The sequence below is a fragment of the Apteryx mantelli genome, chromosome 3 (genome assembly GCF_036417845.1).
Source record: "Apteryx mantelli isolate bAptMan1 chromosome 3, bAptMan1.hap1, whole genome shotgun sequence".
Taxonomy (NCBI): domain Eukaryota; kingdom Metazoa; phylum Chordata; class Aves; order Apterygiformes; family Apterygidae; genus Apteryx; species Apteryx mantelli.
This window is the reverse complement of record NC_089980.1, coordinates 25,743,890-25,765,491: the sequence shown is the minus strand read 5'-3', so window position 1 is coordinate 25,765,491 and position 21,602 is coordinate 25,743,890. Positions and strand designations below refer to the sequence as shown.

Here is a 21,602-nt window from a genome sequence, read left to right as displayed (position 1 = left end):
CTTCAAAGGCACCTTTGAAAACTCAGCACCAAAGCATTCATCTTGGCAGCCAGTTCTGCTGATTGTGCGAGTGTGACAGATGCTACTTTGTCCAATCTGACAGTGGGCAGAACGGGGGCTCTTTATGAGGGAAAGAAAAGGGAGAGGAAAAAAACCCAGCTCACATGCACTTCTATTTTGAAGGAAGCAGTCTATTTGCATCACTTCAGGCTGTGATACTGTCAGATCTCAAACTAAGCAGGGCTAGGCTTGGCTTAGTAATTCCACAGGAGATCCCAAGCAGGGAAAAAGAAAGCCAGGACACTGGAATAAACAGTTTGGGTGACTGAGTACAAGGCACTTCTTCTTCTAAGTCAGAGGCAAATCAATTCCTCAGCACAGCAGGACAGGGTGCTGCACTTCTGGAGGTGTTGTGTGGAAGATGAGATATCAAACTGCAGGCCTGACTGCTTGTGGTCATTAAAGATTTCCTGGCACTTGCAAGAGCAGAGTAGTTAACCCTGTGTCCTGGCTGAATTCCAGTCTGGGCGATTACATTTTCCTGACCTTTCTCTGCACCTTCCTCCTTTATCTGCAGTAAATTGAGGAGATTTACTGATGACACCAAACCAAAGGGGCAGGGCTAATATGAAGGGGGAAGATTAAACTCAGAATGATTTGGGGCCACAAAACAGAAGGGCACATGGGTGCCACTCAGTGTGGAGAAAGTAAAGGCAAGAAACTGTGGTTAGCATACAAGAGGGAGGGGAAATGCTGCCTGTGGCTATCAGACTTCATTACTCAGAAGAAAGTGCTCAGGAAGTGGGGAGAGTCTTCAGAGTACAGTTAAACTACAGATGAAAGCCAACACCAACACATCATTAGCAGGGATTCATTGGGGTAGGATCGCTCCAATTTCATGCCTTGCTAAGGTTAAACAGAGCAGCACGTGAGCATGCTCTCCTAAGCAAACACTGCTTCTCCCTTATTTTGGTGAGCTTCCACTTGCTGATACCCTGGACTTAGCCCTGCTACCTGTATATATCTCGGGCCATTCCAAAGTCTCCAATTTTAGCCACTCTCCCAGGCCCTCGACAGGTAAGGAGGCAGTTCCTGGCAGCAATATCCCTATAAGGAAAGGGAAGAAAAGCAACAGAAAGAGAAGAACCACTTAATCATTCAACAATTTTGCAAACCAAAAGGAAAGTAAGGAACAGTATCTAATTTCCTGAGGTGCAGACACAACACCCATAGAAGTCAGTGTATATGGAAAACTAGTGATGTCCCAAATTCCAACCTACCCCAGTATTAGGAGCAGTCCTGCTATTAAGACATTTCCTCTTTAAACTTCATTTAACACCTTTCAGCTGAATGGATGGGTCTCCTGTGAACCTCCCTTCACCACAGGAGCTATTAAGTCTCTAGGGAATTGCAAGCAGGGGAGTTGATTTCAGCAAAATCAAGCTGTCTTGATTGATGCAGATATTGCTCTGAAGACAGGTATGGGCCTGAATCTGTGCATGCAGGTAAAGCTCCCTTTCCATCTCTTCTGGGCTAAAGTAAACCTTGAGATCTGAATAACATGGTGACACATCTTGTATATTACTTTTACAGAAGTGTTAACTACAGTCTGGCTACAACAGCATCACAGTCCCTTGCAAAGCCACACACTAGTACTGTGCTCTTCTGATGTAGGCGGGGTGGCCATGCATATTCAACATGAACAAGAGCAGCACAGGAGTAGAGGGAGCCAAAGAACAACTGCTGGCATCTCTTGCTTTTGTTACTGCTGCCTCTCTTGTTATTGCTTACTTTACAGCTGGAAGGAATACAAATGCGGCTACTCCTAACCATGCTAAATGCTATGACATTCCTTCATGATTTTCTAAAGTAGTGTTGCCAAAGATCTAGAGAAGATGCTGGAAAGCTGTGACACATGGGAAAAATAGCTGGATTATTTTTACTATCTATTTTGGTTGTAATGCTTCTTTTAGTGTATTGTCAAGGGAGAGGTAGGCAGCCAGATTATTCCTCATCTCAGCAATCTCTGTGGGTCCAGAACTGCACAGGGAAATTTATTCTGCTTTGAAGACAGTAGGGTGCCCCCTTCCCATCTGGCTTTTTGGGAAGAATGTGGAGGAGCTAGCAGAGGTTCCAGCTGGTAGAAACCCAAGCGCTGATGCAGGGAGCTTTTATCACTCAAAGAACTTTCTGTGTTTTGGGCTTTCTCTGCCCTATGCAGACTTTTTGTTTTTCTGCTGCTTTTTCCGGGGTGTTTGCATGATTCTGCTCAAGGCTATAGGCAAAATTTTGGACACTTCTCAAACACCCTGTTCTGTGGGAGCAGAAAACAATATTCACGAGGAGTTGTACTTCTTGCTATGCTTCTGTAGCCGTTCTCTGAGAGCAAGAGGAGAAGGGTTCCAGAACGAGCAGAAGAGCAACAAGTAAAATTCTTGAGGGGAAGACCTTTAAGGACTTCCGTCAGGAGATCACATTTCCATTTGCAGATTAGCTAAATAGGCTGCATGAGTGTAGGCACTGAGACAGAGATCAGGATCTTTGATAAAAACTACAAACCTCTGCCACCTGGTCTACAGGAGCCTTTTATGTTAATTGCTTCTATTATTCAGGTTTTATCTACCTTGTTTAAAGGTTTCCAGCCACTAGAGTGCAGCAGGACATAAAAATATCATGCAGGGCATTATGCTCCTCTGCTGGCCCATATACAAGACATGCCCATGCTGACACAGGGGTGTTCACCTACCTGTGAATGAAGTGGCTCTCCTCCAAGTACTGACAACCACAAGCAATGTCACGAGCCACGTGGAGCAAGTCCAGCATGCAAAGGGAAGAGGGCTGGTTCTACCAAAAGACGAGGGACAAACTTGGATTAAAAGCAAGAACATGGCAAGATTCATCACTAGTACAGCACTGGGAACTCTCCAGCAACGGATGCAGCTCAGATGTTAATACACAAAGGGATGTGTATGCTCATTACAGACAAGCGCAAGAGACAGCATTCATATCCAAGAGCCATTAAAAGGATGTGCAGGCACCTTATCATACAAACCCCAATAACAGAAAGCTGGATCAGACATCCTACTGCTGCAGGCCATCTCCCATCTCAATCAGGATTCTCCTTTAAAAGTTTCCCACTGTTATTGAAAGATGCGAATGGATTTCCCCCAGTTCTCCTGGGAGACAGTTCTGCATGATAAAAATTTTTGTGAAGATATGTAGCCTGAACTGGTCCTCACTCAGTTTCTTTCTATTATTTCTAGCTCTTCTCTCCCTAAAGTCACCTTGAACAATGAGAATGACATTTTGTATAATGGCATGAGTCACATCTGCTCTTTCCCTCCTCCACATCTGTGTAGGTTTTATCTTGCCCCTTAGAGCATTGATATAGGTTTGCTTAGCCAATGGCTACAGAAGATTAAAACTGCCAACTCCTTGTTCCTGCCTCTCTGATAGAGTCTCCAGCCCTTGCCAGCAGGAGCCAGAAGCTTTAGTGAAAAGGCCAGGCTTAGAAACAGCTTGCATTTGCGGGCCTTTGAAGCCAAACCATCATATTCTGCCCTGAGGTGTGAATCAGTGATCCCTGCTGCCAGTCCTGGGGGGGAGAAGGAGACCATTTCTGCCACAGGGATGATGTGGATGACAAACAACCAGGGTGGCACTTCTTCCACTGCAGCTATTCCCTAAGAAAGTATTTCTCTGTGGCCTTAGTTATTTGACTAAACAATCCCATCCTGCCCTCTAGCTCTCTCTCCTAACACCTGCCATTCTGCCCAGGGGACAGACTCACCTGCGCATGGCTTTCTCCTACTGATGCACATACCAGCACTGGTCCTCCAGTGACAGGGACTTCTGGCTCTGCCAGCCTGTCTGTTGTGATGAAACATCTCTCCAGACTGATGTGATGCTGTGCTGGCTACGCCCCTGCTCTAAAACACTGCGAACTGGGACTGGAAATAGGTCCAGGCTCCGCAGCAGGCAGCAGCCAATAACTGAACACTGGGCATTGGCTAGTAAAATCAAAGCCCTAATGTCTTCTGAAGAGGTTAGGAAAAACCTGGCCTCAATATTTGACTAACAAAAGAAATGAAAAATGCTATATATCTCTGTGGAAACAAAGCCTGGTTTTTCACTGTGGTGCCATAAAACAAAATGATTGGTGACTATGTACCACCTGCCTATTTTTTATTATGCACACGGTATACTTAATTGTATATATATGTTATATACTTAATTGATTCTTTACACAAAAGACTAGACTGAGTGTCCCCCCCCCCCAAGCCTTTCCTTTTGTAGAGTAACAATTTCCTAAAAATATTAAAACCTTCCTCCCTCTCTTTTTTTTTGGGGGGGGGGGTGTTAGGGGAGAAATCTTTTTTTACCTCTGTGAGTTAGAGTGTCTCACCAGCTACAACATGGCTACAATAAAGGAGGTTGCAGATGCTGTTCCTTCCCTTTTCAGCACACAGCTAAAGGGAAATTAATACCTTAGTCCACCCATTCTCTCCATTTCCGAGCAAGGCTCAGAAACCTGAAGTGAAAACTGAGTAACAAACCCAGTTCTTTACCATGCAGCAATTGACTCCAAACCTGAGCTATATTGCAAGACAATCAGGAGGCTGAAGCCGCAAGCTGACTGACCAGCAGGGCTTTTTCTTTCTTTTTTTTTCCTCTTCTACTTGTTTTTCCCCCTTCCCTCCTTGGATGAATTCCTTCCACCTTTTATTTGGCTAAATACAGCCCTAAAACAGATGTGACTTCCCAGCCAAGGACAATTTAGCCAAGTAATTTATTTGAAAAATGGAAGGTTTGGATTCATTTTGCAAGGGGAGCAGCCTTGAGACACCAAAGAATTAACTTTACAGCTGTTTACAGCTTTTGCTCCTCAAATGAATGGACAATGCCAGCTGGAAAGCATCAGTGTTTGGAGCAGTGGGCACACTGGAAACACTAGTATGACACTTCCCTGGGGGAGGTTGAATCTTGCTAAAGGTGAATGAAATTCTGTGTATTGTTCAGTGTGATCACTGCTCTGTGCAACACACTGCAGAATATAAAGGAGGGGAAACTACAGTTTATCTTCCAATCTTGATTGCTTTTCTGTGTGTGAGAAGGATCAGTGCTGAACTTCCCAGAATGGAGAATTCTGCAATGCTTATAAGCACTGAGGCTCCAGTTCCAGGCATCTCTGAATCTATCAATCTGGACTGCCTCTCTGCAGAAAAGGAGGGAGAGGTAATCCTGTAAAAGACGTGAAACCTTATTAAAAACAGAACAGAGAAACTCTTCAGTGTCGTAAAACCCAGACCTGCAAAGAAGTTTGAATCTGAAGCTTATGGAGTGGGCCAATTTTATGAGACAGATGCCTGGCTGGCATAAACTGATAATATCCCACAAAAGTTTCTGGTATTTTGTCAGTGATGTCAGATGAACGTTTGGCCTACATATGTGATAATTCTTGCTTAGGGTCCAGAATAATCATTATCTGTTGGTCAAACATTGCTTTCATTATTTGCATGAAGAACACAGATGAACAATATGCAATAGGCTGTGCTGGCAGCATCTCAATCTCTCATGAAGTTGCATCCTATGTCCTAATACCACCTGCTGTGGTAGCTCTAGCTTCCCACAACACAGTCCCTAACAAAGTTTTAAGTTCCCCCTTCCACCACTTACTGTCTCCTCCTCCACCATTCCCTCTGCTCTCTACCACAGTTTTTACCAGCTGAGCACGTGGCAGCATGCTGTATGCCTTGCTCCAAGTCACACACGCTCTCACTGGCCAGTTGTAGGCCAAATGATACAACTGTTTCACTCAGTGGTTGCTCTAGAGTGGTGCTTTCTCTTTTCATGAGCCTTGTGAGATGTTAATGCCTTTGACACCTCTGTCTCAACTGAAATCAGTAAATGAGTTGAAAGTTAGGGAGTAGGAGGAGACACTGGGGGATGAATGTAGAGAATGAACAGGTTCATCTTATCCCTGTTGGAACCAGGCTGAAAGCAGAAGTAGGGTGGGAAATAAAAGGCAGTGAGGAAAGCAGCTGGAGAATACAAAACTGAGAAAAACAAGGGGATGCAAAAACAGTAGTGCAAGGAAGAGGAAGGGTAAGGTACAGTAAGCAATAAAACATTATTACTGAATCAGTCAGCTAGGTGTTGTGTTCAGCTCATTCCTGCTGGAAGCAAAGCTCATTGAAGTCTTCTATTTACTGTGCTCAGCTCCTTGTCTTTCTTTTCCTTTAACAGACCCGGAAAACTAGAAGTCAAGCTATCCTTACTCTCTGCCTGCCTTCCTTGAAAAAGCAACAGGAGGAACAAAACAGCTCAGAAATCTTTAAGCGCAGAACAAGGAAAGATACAGCCACAGGCCCAGGTACAGAGACTCTGTATACACAGAGGGTAAACCCACTTCTGTGCTTGGATCCCATTTTTCACACAGCACAATGCCCTGTACACATTTCATCTCTCCTCAAGAAGGCTACCTTCTAGTTTCATGGTTTCTGAGCCAGCAAAGAAGCACATGCACCAGAGGCTTATTTCTCAGCACTCACAGCTGCCATTAGCCGTTCAGAAGCTGCCCTTGCAGTCACCCTGTCACTCTCGCCAGGCAACCATCAAACGGGACGGTAGCAGAAGTGGGGAAAGGCAAGAGTAACAGGCTGTTAGAAGTGGAGCTGAAATGTGTGGATCCGTGTCTGCACACAGTCAGGCTATTTGGGCTCACACAACTGTTAAAAAGGGACTGGATCCAGAGATTTAAATAAGCTACCGACTGCACATCACATTTGAACTTCATCTTTCCCAAAATGTGACAGGCATGGGACAGAGCAGAAAACAGCGGCATCAGTCCCATGTCTCCTCTAGTCACAGGATCAAGTTAAATGCTGGAAATAGAGGAGGATCTTCAAGTTGCTGGGAGCAGCCCCTGTGTGTAGTAGTTATATGGTAGTCTCGGATAACTTCACGCAGGTCAGGAAGGACTAGGCAAGAAGAGGAAAGGAAGAAGAGACTGTGAAAGGAGAAAGAAAACAGTAAGGAAGCAATGTTTGCTGTGCTTGGGGTGAATCATCTGCCTCTCCTGACATTAGCTTTCAGAGAGGTTGCACAGAGCTACCACTAACAGACAGAAATAAAAGCCCTGACATGCAAGGAAGAACTCATGAGTAGGGTAAGGGTAGAGAGAAGGAAACCCGTCAGATCAGAAGGCTCCAGTGACTGCATCCTATGAAGATAAGGGACTTTTCATCCACAAAAACAACTGGTTCATTTTACTGCAAGGTCAAAATTTCTGCTGTTCAGGACTAACGTTCGTGGTGCTTCCTCACAAGGCCCTGATCATTACTAAGCTGGCTTCTCCCTCTAATTTAACAAGCCAAAAGGAGGTTTCCACTGCAAAGTAATGGATGTCCTTGCCCTACACCATCCGTCTGTTTCACCTGCCATTTCATACAGCTACCACAGCCTGTCTTGGCAGTTTAGATCAAAGCACCTACCAGACAACATACAGTGGCTTGTTCTGTTTTTCCCTGCACCAGGTGAGAGCAGAGCCCACACTGCAAAACATGAATTTCCCTACTCACCTACCACCACGTTCAGCCCATTTGTATGAGCTGACAAGAACATCTGTAAGTGCTACAGAAAACCAACCTCTATTATAAAGACTGCCAGCTCAGATTTTAAACATCTTATATTTCTGGAGGCTTAGCCTTCTTCTCCAGGCAGCAGCCATTTTCCTGTATCCCATCCAAGACTGTGGTGCACCTGGGCAACACAAATCCTTTTTAGTAGGTCTGAAAACTAAACTGCAAGGAAAAAATAGAGAGTCAATCTGTTTCCAGATGTCTCAATGAAGACTCTTCTCTATATCCATTAGAGCTAATTCCTGTCTTTTCTGTATTGATAAAATCCAGCATTTTTCATCTTTGCAAAGAAAGGTAGAAAGTATGAAGGTGGGATCTGGCACTAAACTCCAACAGCATCTTGGGGGCCTTTCTGATCCAATAGCCCAGACTGAACTTTATTCTTTGGAAGTACTTATTCCTCTTGAAAGAGGCAATTAATTTCTCACACATTTCCAGCTGACTGTCATTTCCTGTTGAAGCTGACTTTAGTGGGAAAATCTTTAAAATTCTGGACTAAAGATACTTACTATTAAGTCAACAGCTCTAGGCCTGATTCTCCTCTTGCCTATGTCAAACTTGCTTCTACTGACAGATTTCCACAGAAATGCACCTGATCAGCAGTTTAAATAACAGCTTTATCACTACTAGCTCTACACTTTTATTTTTGCACTTGTGCGAGGAAGGTAAGAGGACAGTTTAACATTGTTTTATTTTTTGACTTGTTTCAACTTTCTTGAAAAAGGAGAGAATTATGGATATATGTTAGGATTAGCTCATCCTAGAAAAAAAACAGTGAGGAATGGTATTCATCATGGTCAACAGAGCAAGCCACCAGAGAGATGCAGAAGCCTTTGCAAGTCTTGTGAAGGGAAACAGCTCCTCTTCTACCTTCTTACCGGTCTAGGCCGCGTCTCTCTCAGGAATGATTTCAGATCACCTCCAGCCATGAGCTCTAGCAGGATGAAACGGGGCAATGCCTGCAAACTCACCCCGATACAGCGCACAATATTCTGGTGGTTGAACTTGCTGTGGAGACAAGGATACTTGGTCATGAAACAGCTTTGATCCAAAAAACACAACTACAGAAAATAATGAAAACATTCTGCTGGGGCTGGGGGGAGGAGGAGTATTTTTTTTCAGAATAAGTAACACAACTCAAAGGCAGGGTAACTGGACAAAGCCAAAGCACTGCCCTTGTACTTTGTGTCTGTCCTTCCGCATAGTGCAGAAATAAAGGGTGGGAAGGAGGGCCCTTTTGGCTCCTTTTCTACTCTCTTCTTTGGGCATCCTCTTTGGGCTAGAGCAAAGGCTTGTGGCCCCAGGAGGCAGAGCACATCTGATAATAGAGAAGAGTCTGGATTATGTTTCTGTCATGTTTTCTCTTCACCCCAGTGAAGAGATTCTATTGCTTCTCCTCTGATTTCCCTATCCTGGGGAGTAGAAGCTGAGCTGGGTAGGGTTGCTCCAACAATAACATGCTGACACAGGAATCAGCTTATGCAAGGCATATCCCCCCAGGGCCTCTCTGATGCTCCCTTATTTCTCCAGACCTCAGTAATGGAGAACTATTTCCTTGAATTCTAGGACTCAGTCACTGACATGTGACACGACAACAGCATTGTGTCAATGGCATGTTAGTTTTGAGTAGCCAAAGTGACACTCCAAAGGTTTGTTTTTTCTCATGCGCTGACCTCCAAGGAAAATCAGAGGAGCATATCACCAGTTCTGAAAATTGGGCCTAAAGATTTTCAGTTTGGATAATGTAAATCTGTGTGAACTCTCCTGAAAATTTTGCCCTTAATCAACTGGTGACTCATTTTCTCCGTTTGTAAGAAGAATGAAAAAGAATAGTAATATAGTAACAGCAATAGTAACCCATCGTAAAATACTGAGAGCTTTTGTTAAAATTACAGTATAAATATTTTTATGGACATCATCCCTCAAAGCACCTTTTATCCTACTACTGCTGTGCTTTGCAAGCTGGCACAAGTGCTTTTCCATCTGATTCAAACATACCTAATAATAAGAGCTTCCATGAGGAAATCCAGTTCATCTTGCTCCGAACACACTTCTGGCAATGTCTGGAAAAGAAAGAACAGGATGACAGTGAGAAGGTATTTAAACTTACAAATGTGAACGCCTGATGCAATCAAAAGGACTAACATTGTCTGCAGTGGTCCTTGTCTCTCTAAAAGAAGCCTCAGACTATGGTAATGCCTAGGCCATAACTAAACCAGAGTGTGAAGCCTGATGAGAGATACATATCACACAGAACATATGGTCCATCAGCGCCTCTGTCATCCTCCTCCCAGCAAAGCCCACACCATCAAATGTACAGGGAGCAGTGCTGAATACACGGGACTCCACTGTGTAGAGGGGGAGGCATAGCACTTGAGCTCTCAGACAGTTCAGTACTGCTACCTCCTATCAAGAGCACATAACTAGTAGTAGGCCTGTGCTGCTATGTAATCTATAGGAGAAAGCAAGCTAGCTAGGCTGCTGAAGGCCTGAAGAAACCTCCTAGGGTCTCTTAGGATTTAGCTATGCACCCAGTGCATACCCACCCTGCAATGGAGTGGTGAGATCCCTAAAGAACCAGCCATCTCCTACCTGCAGGCTCTTTGATGTATGTTCCAACTGCTCCTGGCCATGTGAAGATTTTTGGTCTGTGACTCAAAGGCTCTGGACAGATCACCACACCAGGTGTAGCATGTGAAGGATGGACAGAGGACAGATTTATTTCTGATCTCTGCAGTCTACTGCAGCTGCATGGGAAACCTTTATCTATTATTACTTCAGATTTCTTCTTAAAAAGCCTCACAAGCCCATATGCTGTAAGTTGTACCATCACTATGATGGACAGAAGTGATACAATAGAGCTACAACCTTTCTAGCTGTGTCCTCCAGTGGTGTAGTAAAGCTTAATTCACCTCCATTTTTATAATGCATTGGGACTCTTGGGTGAAAGGTGCACACAACCATCATGATAACTCATACACTGTCACTTACTTTCACAGCCACCTGCAAGGGAGTGGGGTCGCTGGGGATCCCTGCCACCTGACCTTCATATACCTCACCAAAGGCTCCGTGGCCCAAACCCCTGGACAGACCAGAGAAGACAAGAAGGTTTTACTACAGAGAACACATATTATAACACTGTGGTCACGGCTCACAGAACGGGCTTATGTGTTTCATGGCAGTGAAACATGGAGAACTGGATGTTGGCACTAATGGCACTAATTCTGCACACTATGCAGGGGACCAGACCTTTTTTGGACCTACAATGTATTTAACTGGTAAGGGAAGCAATCCTCAAAAGTGAACTGTCCCCAGTGAAATCAACCTGCTGTCATTGTAGTGTGTAATGGATAACACTCTTCTATTATGTTGGTGCCAGTGCCTAGTGGTGGGTGCTCCAAGACAGGCCAATAATGACAGGTCTTATGTCTCGGTGTTCCCATACCCTAAACGTATCAAAAATTCCCATGATGTTTATGTATCACCATTAAAGAAAACACTGAACAAGAAACTAGGAATGATACAATGGTTCTCAGTGGACCTGAATTCCAAAGCAACGATCTTTTCCTGATTTATTTTGTGATTCTGGGTAAGTATGTTAGCCACCTTGTTTTCTTCACAAGTAAAGGGTGATGATAGTGCTTTGTAAAGCTCTCAACTCCAGGAATTTCTACTGAGAACAGTCACTGCAATTGATCATATTATGAAACTTACAGTTTAATTCTGAATAAGGATACAGGAAAATAAAAAAAGGAATTAAAGTAATCACATAACAGATTAAAGATCCTGTCCTATGTCCTTGTAATACAGATTTTGCATATGTCTATTCAGTCATCAGGTAATGAAAGTAAAGTCAGCTGGTACAACAATCACATGGATGGCATATGATAACAATAGAGTGAGCTGTGGCAGACAAGGAGGTTGCATCTGAGTTCTTGATTCCCTCTTTATGTTCCATGGGCTGCACATTGGGCAATAGTAGCTTCAGTCTCCCAGAGACATCCGTGCCTCTTGGTCTGGGTAAGAGGTGCTCACTACTTCTACAGTAATATGCACTTTCCTGGTTGACTCAGGTCTGGCCCGATAGCTGCACTGATTGTCTGTTCTCTTGTCTATTGGTGAACTATTTTCACACAGGTTGCTGCCCTCATTCCAGTTCAAACAGGTGCTGCTAAGGGGCAGCCTGCTCCATTGCTGTATAGGCTGTCTGTAGTTTTCCCAGCATAAAGAGCAGTCTAGGCAGTGAAACCAGAGTGAAAACTCATGCTGCCTGTGATTCAATGGCGGCTTTTTATTATACGTGGTAGGTATCACCTCGAGACACCATTCTTGGCTATGCTTGACCCACCTATTACAAAATGAGGATATAAAACAGTTCTCTACAGCTCATAACTCACCCTTCTCCCCCAAAGCCCACCTCCCCTGCCCCTGTCAATTCCCAGATGTGTCTTCTGCTCTCTGCAGCTTGATACATACTAAAAAATCCTTTCAGAGCCCAAGTGACAAAGGCAGCAGCAGCACGAAGTACATTAGAAGCAGCCTGGCAAGACCTGTAGGTGAGGGGGAATGAGATAAGAGCCGAAATGCATTGCAGACTGCATGGACCTCACTGAGCGTCGTCTCTTTTAGCATGTCTCTTTTAGCTCCCTAGTCTCCCAAGCTCTCCTGCTACCACTTCTTGACTATTTGTGTAACACTGCATGGTACCAGGGTAAAGTCATATTCATTAGTGGAGTGCACTGTATCCTGCAGTAGGGCAAGGTGGGAAAGAACTCTTAATTTTTCAAGTCTTTCTTAGAGACTGCTTCCAGCTTTCCAAAAGTTCTGATCTAGACACTAACATGGTTTTCCTGCCGGCTTTAAATTCCTGTCCTTTCAAGACTGTTTGGCAGCCTCAAACCCATTGCTTTTTGCTGCCATTGCATGTATGGTTGCCATTCTCTTTACCAAAGATCCCATCAAAGGTTTTAGAAGAGCCTCCTACAAGCCTCAGGCTTTCCAGCATTTCATCAGTTAATACTGGAAATGGGTCATTCTTTGCACAGCCTGCAAGAAATGTGTCTGAATTGCTGGAGATGACTCTTCAGTTCCTCCCATGATCCCAGCAGATTAACACTGCACCTGTAAAAGGCTAAGGAGACTCTACCAAATTCTAATCCACTCCACACAACTACTGCAGCTCTACAGCTTTCTGTGAAAAGGGGTACAAGTCTAAAAGCGCATGAGTATTTGTATATGCCTGCACAAAAGACCTGAGTCCACATCCGTATAAGAGAGGCAGCACACATGAGTACAGAGTGAAGTATGGGGAAGGCAAAGATGAATTTACCGGATGAGGGAGATGTTTTTGCGAGGCACCTCTTTGAGGTCACTAATGGATGTGGTTTTTCCTGCAAAGCAGTAGTTGGGATTGTAGTCTGTCATAATAGTGGAGGTACGCAGCTTGCTCAGTTTATATTCTGGGCTCTGTAACTCCATCTGCATGGCTTGCAGCTCTTGGTGTTTCCGACGATACACTAAATATAGAGAACACGGTAAACTGGAGACACAGATTGCCTTTGGAACATGATGGCAACTGTGCAGCATATCCATGCTGGAATTAGCTGCATGATCAAATTCCAATGAATCAAAATAGACAGTGACACTGCCATTTTTCTGTACGTCAAATAATTAAACACAGAAAATGGAAGCTGAAGTTATCCAGGAACTTCTGATTTTCAAATCACATTAAGAACCATGAACTTGCTCATGAACTGCTTGAAAAGAGTAATATGAATTTCACTTGCAGAGATCTGTGATTTTAAAGTTTTGAGGTTTTTTTTGTTTTGTTCTGTTCAGTTTAGTTTAACCTGAGCTTCTAACTATGAATCCAGAACCGAACTTGAGGGAGCTCAGTATAATCAACTTTCCTAAATTGTGTAGAAGTAACTAAGAATCTGAAATGAATCAGTGCATCACATTGTTCAAAATGGATTACCTGTTAAACTAAACTCTTACCTCAGAATAACACAGTATACATAAAAATACTTCATTTTGCAAAACTCTGTCTTGATTCAGCACAAACTGTTTCTAAACAACAGAGTTGGACTAAATTTGAAATGAGCTTGTGTTAGCTTTTATATTCTTCAAATCAATTCACTGATACTTATGAAATGTCATTAGAAATCATACCTTGAAAGAAGACATCATGTGGATGTTCCTTGAAATAGTAATTGATATTGCATATATTTTTTTCAAAGCAAGATGCCAATCATGAATAGGTTAAATCAATATTACTCTTACTATTGATTTCCGTGGAAGCTGGATTGAGCCCATAGACTGTGACAGTAATGTGTCTACTCCAGCAGATGTTGCTCAAGGGAAGAATTTAAGGGGTAAGCGTGCACCGGCAAAGCCAGATGGATGTAATGACCTATCCACAAACCCTCCCTGTCCTCCATTTTCCTCCTCAATGCTTTCGCTTTCATTTCTTAAATCTCTGCTCTTTTCCTGAGATGGGAATGATAGGCTGGTTGGAGGGAAAGCGGATTATTCTTCCACTCCCTGAGAAGTAATTAGTAATTTTTAAAGAAGTACTGTTAGGCCAGAAATGATACATCTAGGACCATATGTGCGCAACTGATAACTCCTGAAATTCCTAAAACTGAAACAGCTGCACAAATCTAATTTACTAGCTACCATTTGCTGCTTTGGGTACATCCCTCCCCTTCCCTCCCTCAAGACTACATGCAGCGTGGACAAAGAAAGGTGGCCAAGTTGTAGGTTGAATCCCTGGCTGCATTTTGTTGGTTCCAATCTATCCTGTTTGCAATCAAATGCAGGTGAAGGATTGTTTAAAATAAGAAAGTGAAAAGGTAAAAAACACCTTTAGAATTTCAAATAAAGATGCTAAGAACATCCACATCCTATTAAGTAGCAGTTTGTAAAAAGAGAACCTATGTGATAATTTCAAGCTTAAATGCCATACATTCAGAGGCTAAAGCTGTATCTAGACACACTAAATAAGGAGAGACCAACTTTTACATATTAAGTACCAACAACTCCTATTAAAACCATTGGCAGTTGTGTTCTGGCAGCTTTACACCAAAAACTAGGCAATTAGTTTTTGGGGTCTCTCTTTACACTTACCCTTGGCAAGTACTAAAACACCAAGTGTAAAATATTTGCTTAAACTAACAGCAATTGAAAAATCTTTCCTTTTTCAGCCTCTCTCTTGCAAAGAAAACTTCCTCAAATTGGTCATTGTGGTTAGAAACAATTATCAAAATCAGTAGTTAAAGTGGGAGGTTAAGTACAGCAGTAGCTAAAAGCCTGAATCCTTTGGCTCCCCCACCAGGGCCCAAATATTCCCGGCTGAGATGCAGCTATCTCATATGAAAACTTCTTGTGCTGAGAGGCACTTACCTATCATGATTCCTGAAAAAGCCAAAATTAAGGCAGCAACCAATGCCGAAGTCACTACAGACAAGACCAAGGAGAGAGGGAGATGAACCACTGGCTCAGCTGTAACAGAGACATGAAGAAGAGGGAGTTACAGGTTTGAAATAATCTTCCAGCAGCCACTTTTTGCAGACAGATTTTTTGGCTTTTCCTTCCATTTACTCATCTGCCACTTATACTGTGTAGGAGCAACCTCTGACATGGTCAGCTCTCAGGATCTGTGACCTCCAACATCTTATTGTTTCACTTTCTTCAATTAAGATCAAGCTATTAAAACAGATGGTTTGCTATCAGGGAATTAACATGTGTACTCCCTGAGTATGAAAACAAAGCAATAAAAACAGGGGGCGGGAGGTTGGGGAGATGGGAAGAACATTAAATTGCCAGGGCTAGAGTGCTGCTATCAATGCCAAATCAGAGTAAAAGCAGAAGGAGGACTGCAATATATCATCTCCTAAATGCATTTAATCTTGGGCTGAAAAAATTGGTAACACTAAGTGTAGAAAAACATACTCCATAGCTGAAATAGCTGAAAACCATAGCTGAATCCTCACTTTTGGAACACACAGCCTTGTGGGACTACAAGGCATTCAACGACAATCTATTAAGATTTACTTCATCCCTCAAAATAACCATGCTTTTTATCCATTTTATAGATAGGAATAGTAAAAAATGTAAAACATTTTTCACATCTCAGTGACAAAGCTGAGAACAGGATCCCAAAACCATGGAGTCACTTGTTCCAATTGCTGGACAAGAATATGAAGACGACCGTGTAATGGAGATCACAGTGTTTGATTTACCAAATGAGGCAAGTACAGGGATTTTCCTTGGTTTTCCCCAGAGATCTCTCATGCAGAATTTCTTACAGATTCTGCACATGCACTTTATTTGTCCAAAGCCACAGGAATTATCTTCTCCCTCCTCTCTACCTTGTACTTTTTGCTGGTTCTTAAGAAGTCTAACCTGAAAAGTTAAGTTTAACTGTAAAATTCCTTCAGTGAGCAAACTTTCATAATTTCAGAGCAGAATGTGAGCATCAGTGCAATCAGACAAACTGCTATCGTGCTTTGACTCTTGAGGATAAAAATCTGACTCACCACCTGCAGTGCTGCCCGATATCTCAAACACGTACTGTAAAACAAAACAGCGATGCGGCTCTGCACACCATGCCTCAGCACTGGTTTATCTATATTCTAGCAAAATACTCTTCTTTTGAAGGTAACATTCAACAGAAGCCAGTTTTAAGACACAGATTAGATAACACTTTTAGGATGTTTTACCATCCAAACAACAAAGATTTTTACTATGCATATTCTCTGTTGCATATTCTGCCAGCCTATCCCACACCTTCTTACCTATGCAAGACACGCCATCCTCAGCCAAGTTTGTGCCTGGCTCACAAAAGCAAATGACTTTTTGAGTCTCAAGATCAACACGACACTCGTCCATCTCACAGTGACTGCAGTTCAGGTGCAGCCTAATATCCACTTCTCCGTGCCCCTCTGTCACTAGGGAGTGGATGAAAGAAGCTGAGTTAATTATTGTGAAGATCACTCATATTGTTCCCCCAAGCACTGACAGAAACAGGGAACATGACAGTCACGGTTGCCAGATCTGGCAGGATGGACCCAGTCTGAGAAAAACTGCTCTTTCTCCACCTTCCTGCCCTCTTCTGACTGTGCCTGAGCACTTAGTGAGGGGACACTAGGTGAAAGTCTTAACTGGCAGTTTTCCTGTAGAAAATAACACCCAGCTAAATTAGCCCCACTGCAGCTAAGTTGCACCGTCTCTCTTTCAGCAGTGAGTTCCACCACATTAGCAAGGGGGGCTGCTGCTGAGCCCAAGGGAAACCCGCCCTTACAGTGGTCTGTGGGGCTCACCCTTCTGTTGCCTGACTTTTATGTGAAATGCTCCTCCTGAGATCAAACATTGCAATGTTTTCAAAACTTTGTTTTGGCTGAACCTATCAGGCTGGAGTCAGCCTGTATCTGAAAAAACTTCTGGCTGTTCTAAGGCAAACATTTTTCTGAGCAAACAGGTATTTTTGTATTTTTGAACACAAGGAAACCATATCTGAAACACTGACTTCCAGGCAAACACAGGCTTTTAGGAAGACTTCAGTGGCAGTGTCTATCACCCCAGAGCACTGCTGGGCAGTGCTGCACAGTTTTCTCTAGGGATTCTCTGGTCCAGCATCAATGCTTTGCTGGGGGATGCTCTGAGGAACATGTCTGTTAGTGAATAGTTAGCCACTTTGTTTCATTTTTAAATTACCTGAACTATAAGGTTCTATTACAACTTCCTTTGGGAAAATTATTCTACAGGCTAGTAGATCTTATTGCAGGGGAGCATTTCCTAACAGCCTTGATCTGTTCTCTACCTGCTTTCTTCCAATTGCTTCTGTTAAATCTCCACTGGACTTTGTTAAGCAATCTTTCTCACTTCTCATGTTCATAATGACACTAAGTTGTATCCAAAGGCTCTCAAAGTGTCTAACAGATGCAAACTATTTCTAACATGAAAGAAACTCACTAGAAGAGACTCCTGACCAACATGAATACCTTTAAGCGCCGGAGTGTATAAAGTACCAATTGGATTAATAAAGGACACACCATCCTCCCCATCCATCTCTGGGTCATTTTCCACTGCAGCATTGCCACCTACATCAAACCAGAAGTTACCTTAACAGACTGAGGCTCATTAGCACTAAAATACAGATAAGCATTGCAACATGCATGACTTCAATATATTTAGAGAAGCATCCAAATGAGAAAAAAAAATAAAGTATCTACATACTGAGAACACTTAGTGAGTTGTGGTATGAGCCACTGGCATTTCGCTTGTGATTTAATCAATTTTCAGCTCAGTTATAGGCAGACTGTTGCAAACTAAGGTATAGACATCACCTTTAACCATTTGGATGCTGTGAAAATGTATCAGCCCTTCTCAACATTAATGGGGCCAAGAGACTGGACACCAGTACTCGAGGGCCGGTTCAGTACACTTGCTGATCAAGGTATGTACTGTGTCAGCAGAAGGAGTGAGTAATCTGATCTTCCTCTCCTTTGCACCCTGCAAGCAGGGTGGTCCACCAGGAGTGGGGGCTGAAGGAATTCATATGCAAGTTGTCCATTTGTGCTTGGACATAGAGAGCATAGCAAAAGCACAGTATGGGCAATACACAGAACATACCAGAAGCACAGCATGGGCCATATATTTTATATTACAAGCATGCAAAGATCCCCCACCCCACCCAAAAATGGCATTTCCACTTTAACCATCTTCAACAAAGGGGAAAACACTCAGTGCAAATCAAAATTATGTCACATGAGGCATTCTGTTGAAAAAAAAGCATTATACAATAACATTGGTACAAAACATGCACTTAATCATTTATACTCATTACTTCTCTCAGGATTTCAAGTCAATCAAGAACTTGAATTAAGCTGTGGAGAACCAGGGGTTAAAAAGTCCACCACAGTGCAGATGGCTGAAAAACTTATGGGGCTCAGGAGATTATGGGTTAGTAGAGCCTCAAGATCTTTAATCTGGCCTACACCAGGAGTAATCAACATAATGCCATCTGACAGCTATCCTGAAACCTGCTGCACATGAAATTAGTTCCTTGCTGACTGAAGTCAACACCACTGTCATTATTAAGAAGGGTCCTGGCTGGCAGCTTGATCACAGGAACCAAAGGACAGTGGAGCCACTCTACCCCTAGAGACCATCTGTGTAGGACTGAGGCCTACTCAGAGCAGGGCAGCATAGAGGAAGCTGTCTTTCCCCTGACATAAAGCCTGGCTGCCAGTCTACAGGTAGTACAAAGTACTCAAAATACAGGTCCTGGTAATAGGAGCACATAGCCTATTTCTTCAGCGCTATAAACCAGAATAAACCAGAAATGAAAGGCTCAAGAATCACAGCAGGATCTTGATGGCACATTTTTCAGAGCGCAAAGCCAGGATTACAGCTGAAGGACTGACATCTGGCTATTTGCTCAAAGACTAAATACCATACGTTCACCTAGTGCTAAAAAGGCAACACACAGACATACTATTACATAACAGTCAAATATGCTAACTACAGGAGAATTATCTATCAGCCTTTTGCTGACCATTAGCACTAAAGGAGGGGAAGGGACACCTTGAACATGAAGCCACTTTACCTATATATCCTCCGCCTCCTCCACCTGAGGAGCACCCCCCTCCACCCCCTCCGAAACCCCCTCTTGTCTCCCACCCCCACTTCTTCATGGCCTGGGGGCAGGATCTTCCTCCAGTAGCACCTTCCAGCAAGGATTTTCCTGACCACAGGAAGGAAGTGTTATCATTCCAGCCACCTCCACCACCTGCAGTTAAGAGAAGAGAAAAGACCCAGGCAAGGGTTATTTTAATGTAAAAAACAATGTAGGGATCTGCAGAATGAACACTCATTCAAAGCACCTCAGCTGAAAGAAAGAATCTCATTCCTTGGTTAGAAGAGGATATGGGCTTGCTTCACAGTAACCTTTCTGTATGGCTTTTGACTACAACAATCATCCGCACCTCTTTCCACCCACCATTCAAGTGGTATGAAAAGTATTTCTTTGGAAAATGTAAAACGATACACCTCCCTGCTCCCAGACCACCTGGTTTTGGTTTACAGAGCCTTCCCCTTCTCTTTTTGCAAAAAATACTTTTGAAAAATCCGTATGTCAGTTCTAATGTAGAACAAAAGCAATTTAGTGGAAGGCTGTGAAAACATATCCCAGCCCTGCTCTAAATACAATGTACTCACCAGTGACTCACTTTCAGCTTTGCCGGTTGTTCAGTTCAAGGTCTCTTCACAGAGTCTGTGAAGGGTGTAATTATGCTCTTTCTGCATAAGCCAGGCAAACTGAGTATGTCTACACAGCACAGAACAGTGCAGTGAGCAGGATGGCCTCATCAGCATAGCAGACTCCCATGCCAAACCACCTTGTTTATCAGAGGTACCACATTATTTGGGGAGAATGTTGCATTCCTGTGGCTACACCATCTCCGATACCCTCATTTAGGCCAATTATCCTGCACTGTGGATACATCCTGCATTAGCGTCTATGTTATAATTCCATGTTCCCCTGGAACAGTATTTTCATGGGTTTCACCTCCACTGTATGAGGGAGCACCACATATTCACATAGTTTTTCTTAAAAAGAATAAGCTTTCCTTACCTGCAGCTCCTGAATTTCCATTCAGCCCTGGAATAGAGGAATCATTCTCCAGCCTTTCTGGATGAAATGTGTCTGTTTTGGCCCTGTAGGCCCTGCCACCACCTCCTGCTGCTATTATCAAGGGGACTGGTTCTCCATTCTCCATCTTAACAAGTTCAGAAATAAAGGCAGTGTTTAGGCTGAGTCAGACATGCAAATGAAAGTTCAACCACACAGTAGTTACTGCATGTTGCACTAAGCAGGCATCCAGGACTGCTGAGCAGTACAAATTACCATTGCATTATTTATGTATCCACATCAGAAAGATTAATGAATAGCACTAGTCCTACCAAGTCAGTAACAAAGAACAGCGGCATCAGCAGTTTTCTGAATTTTTCCTACAGTGCTGATGGCTTTTATAAAGCTTATAACGTTATCATCTGATGAATATCATCAAATGAAACAGCTCTAAGGGACACTGCTCTATCTAGTGCAATACGGTGTCTCCACTGGTAAAGAACTGCTACACTGGAAACTGAGCATGCAGAGTTAGGCAGAACTATGTAGCAGCTGGCTGATCTAAAGATACTATTAACACCTGAAATTGGTGTTTAGAAGGAGTACTGACTCAGCCAGTACATGACAGGGACCTATAGTGAAGATCAGTGGCCCTTGGGTACATGGCAGCCCCGAGTACAAAACATATAACTATCCTCAACTTTTCTTATGTTGTTACATAGCATAAACCAAATCCTGTAGCTGGAGATTAAAGACATTTAAGCAAATACAGTCATCCCATGTAGCAGCAGTTCTAAAAGGCGTGAAGAGCCATCTTAGCTCACTACAGCTATCAGCTGGAAATGAAACATACGCAGATCTCACTTTGTTGCCCCTTCCCCCGATCCATCTAAAGGGCTCTCAAGCATTTCAGGCTGTGATACTGGAGGCAAACAGCAGGATGTATTCATGATGAAGGTGCCCAGGAACTATGTTTTCATACCTTAAATATGTAAGTTGCGCCTCCCCCACCTCCACCTCCTCCTGCCCATTCATTAACACTTCTGTTCACACGTATCTCTTCTTCAATCACATTGTTCTCTCCAATGCAGACTTTCTGTATAATGTCATTAGTCTGCAAACAGAAGAGCAGAACTGAATTCTGATAAGAAATCTCCATGTCCTTTTACATACACAGGTCTCATGGTCCGTTCACCCTCCCAAACCACTGGTCCAACACACTGTCCTCCAGTGAAACTACATGAGCAGAAGCAAGCAGAAGAATCCAGACGAATCTCACTTTTTGCTCCAGTGCTGGTCAGAAGAATTTGTTGCCTTTCAATGCTGCT

At 43.2% G+C, this 21,602-nt stretch overlaps 1 protein-coding gene across 1 annotated transcript in view; it reads right to left on the bottom strand.

Annotated features, from left to right (window-relative positions):
- ALK (ALK receptor tyrosine kinase) overlaps positions 1 to 21,602 on the bottom strand; it is a 325,887-nt gene that overhangs the window by 10,175 nt on the left and 294,110 nt on the right. Inside the window, exons 14-25 of the mRNA XM_067292965.1 lie at positions 21,257 to 21,388; positions 20,278 to 20,422; positions 19,252 to 19,434; positions 17,645 to 17,743; positions 16,439 to 16,591; positions 15,045 to 15,143; positions 12,970 to 13,156; positions 10,632 to 10,722; positions 9,639 to 9,703; positions 8,519 to 8,648; positions 2,747 to 2,844; positions 1,015 to 1,107 (exon numbers count right to left, since the gene is read on the bottom strand). Coding sequence (XP_067149066.1) covers positions 1,015 to 1,107; positions 2,747 to 2,844; positions 8,519 to 8,648; positions 9,639 to 9,703; positions 10,632 to 10,722; positions 12,970 to 13,156; positions 15,045 to 15,143; positions 16,439 to 16,591; positions 17,645 to 17,743; positions 19,252 to 19,434; positions 20,278 to 20,422; positions 21,257 to 21,388 — 1,475 coding nt within the window. The remainder of the gene's footprint in view (positions 1 to 1,014; positions 1,108 to 2,746; positions 2,845 to 8,518; positions 8,649 to 9,638; positions 9,704 to 10,631; positions 10,723 to 12,969; positions 13,157 to 15,044; positions 15,144 to 16,438; positions 16,592 to 17,644; positions 17,744 to 19,251; positions 19,435 to 20,277; positions 20,423 to 21,256; positions 21,389 to 21,602) is intronic.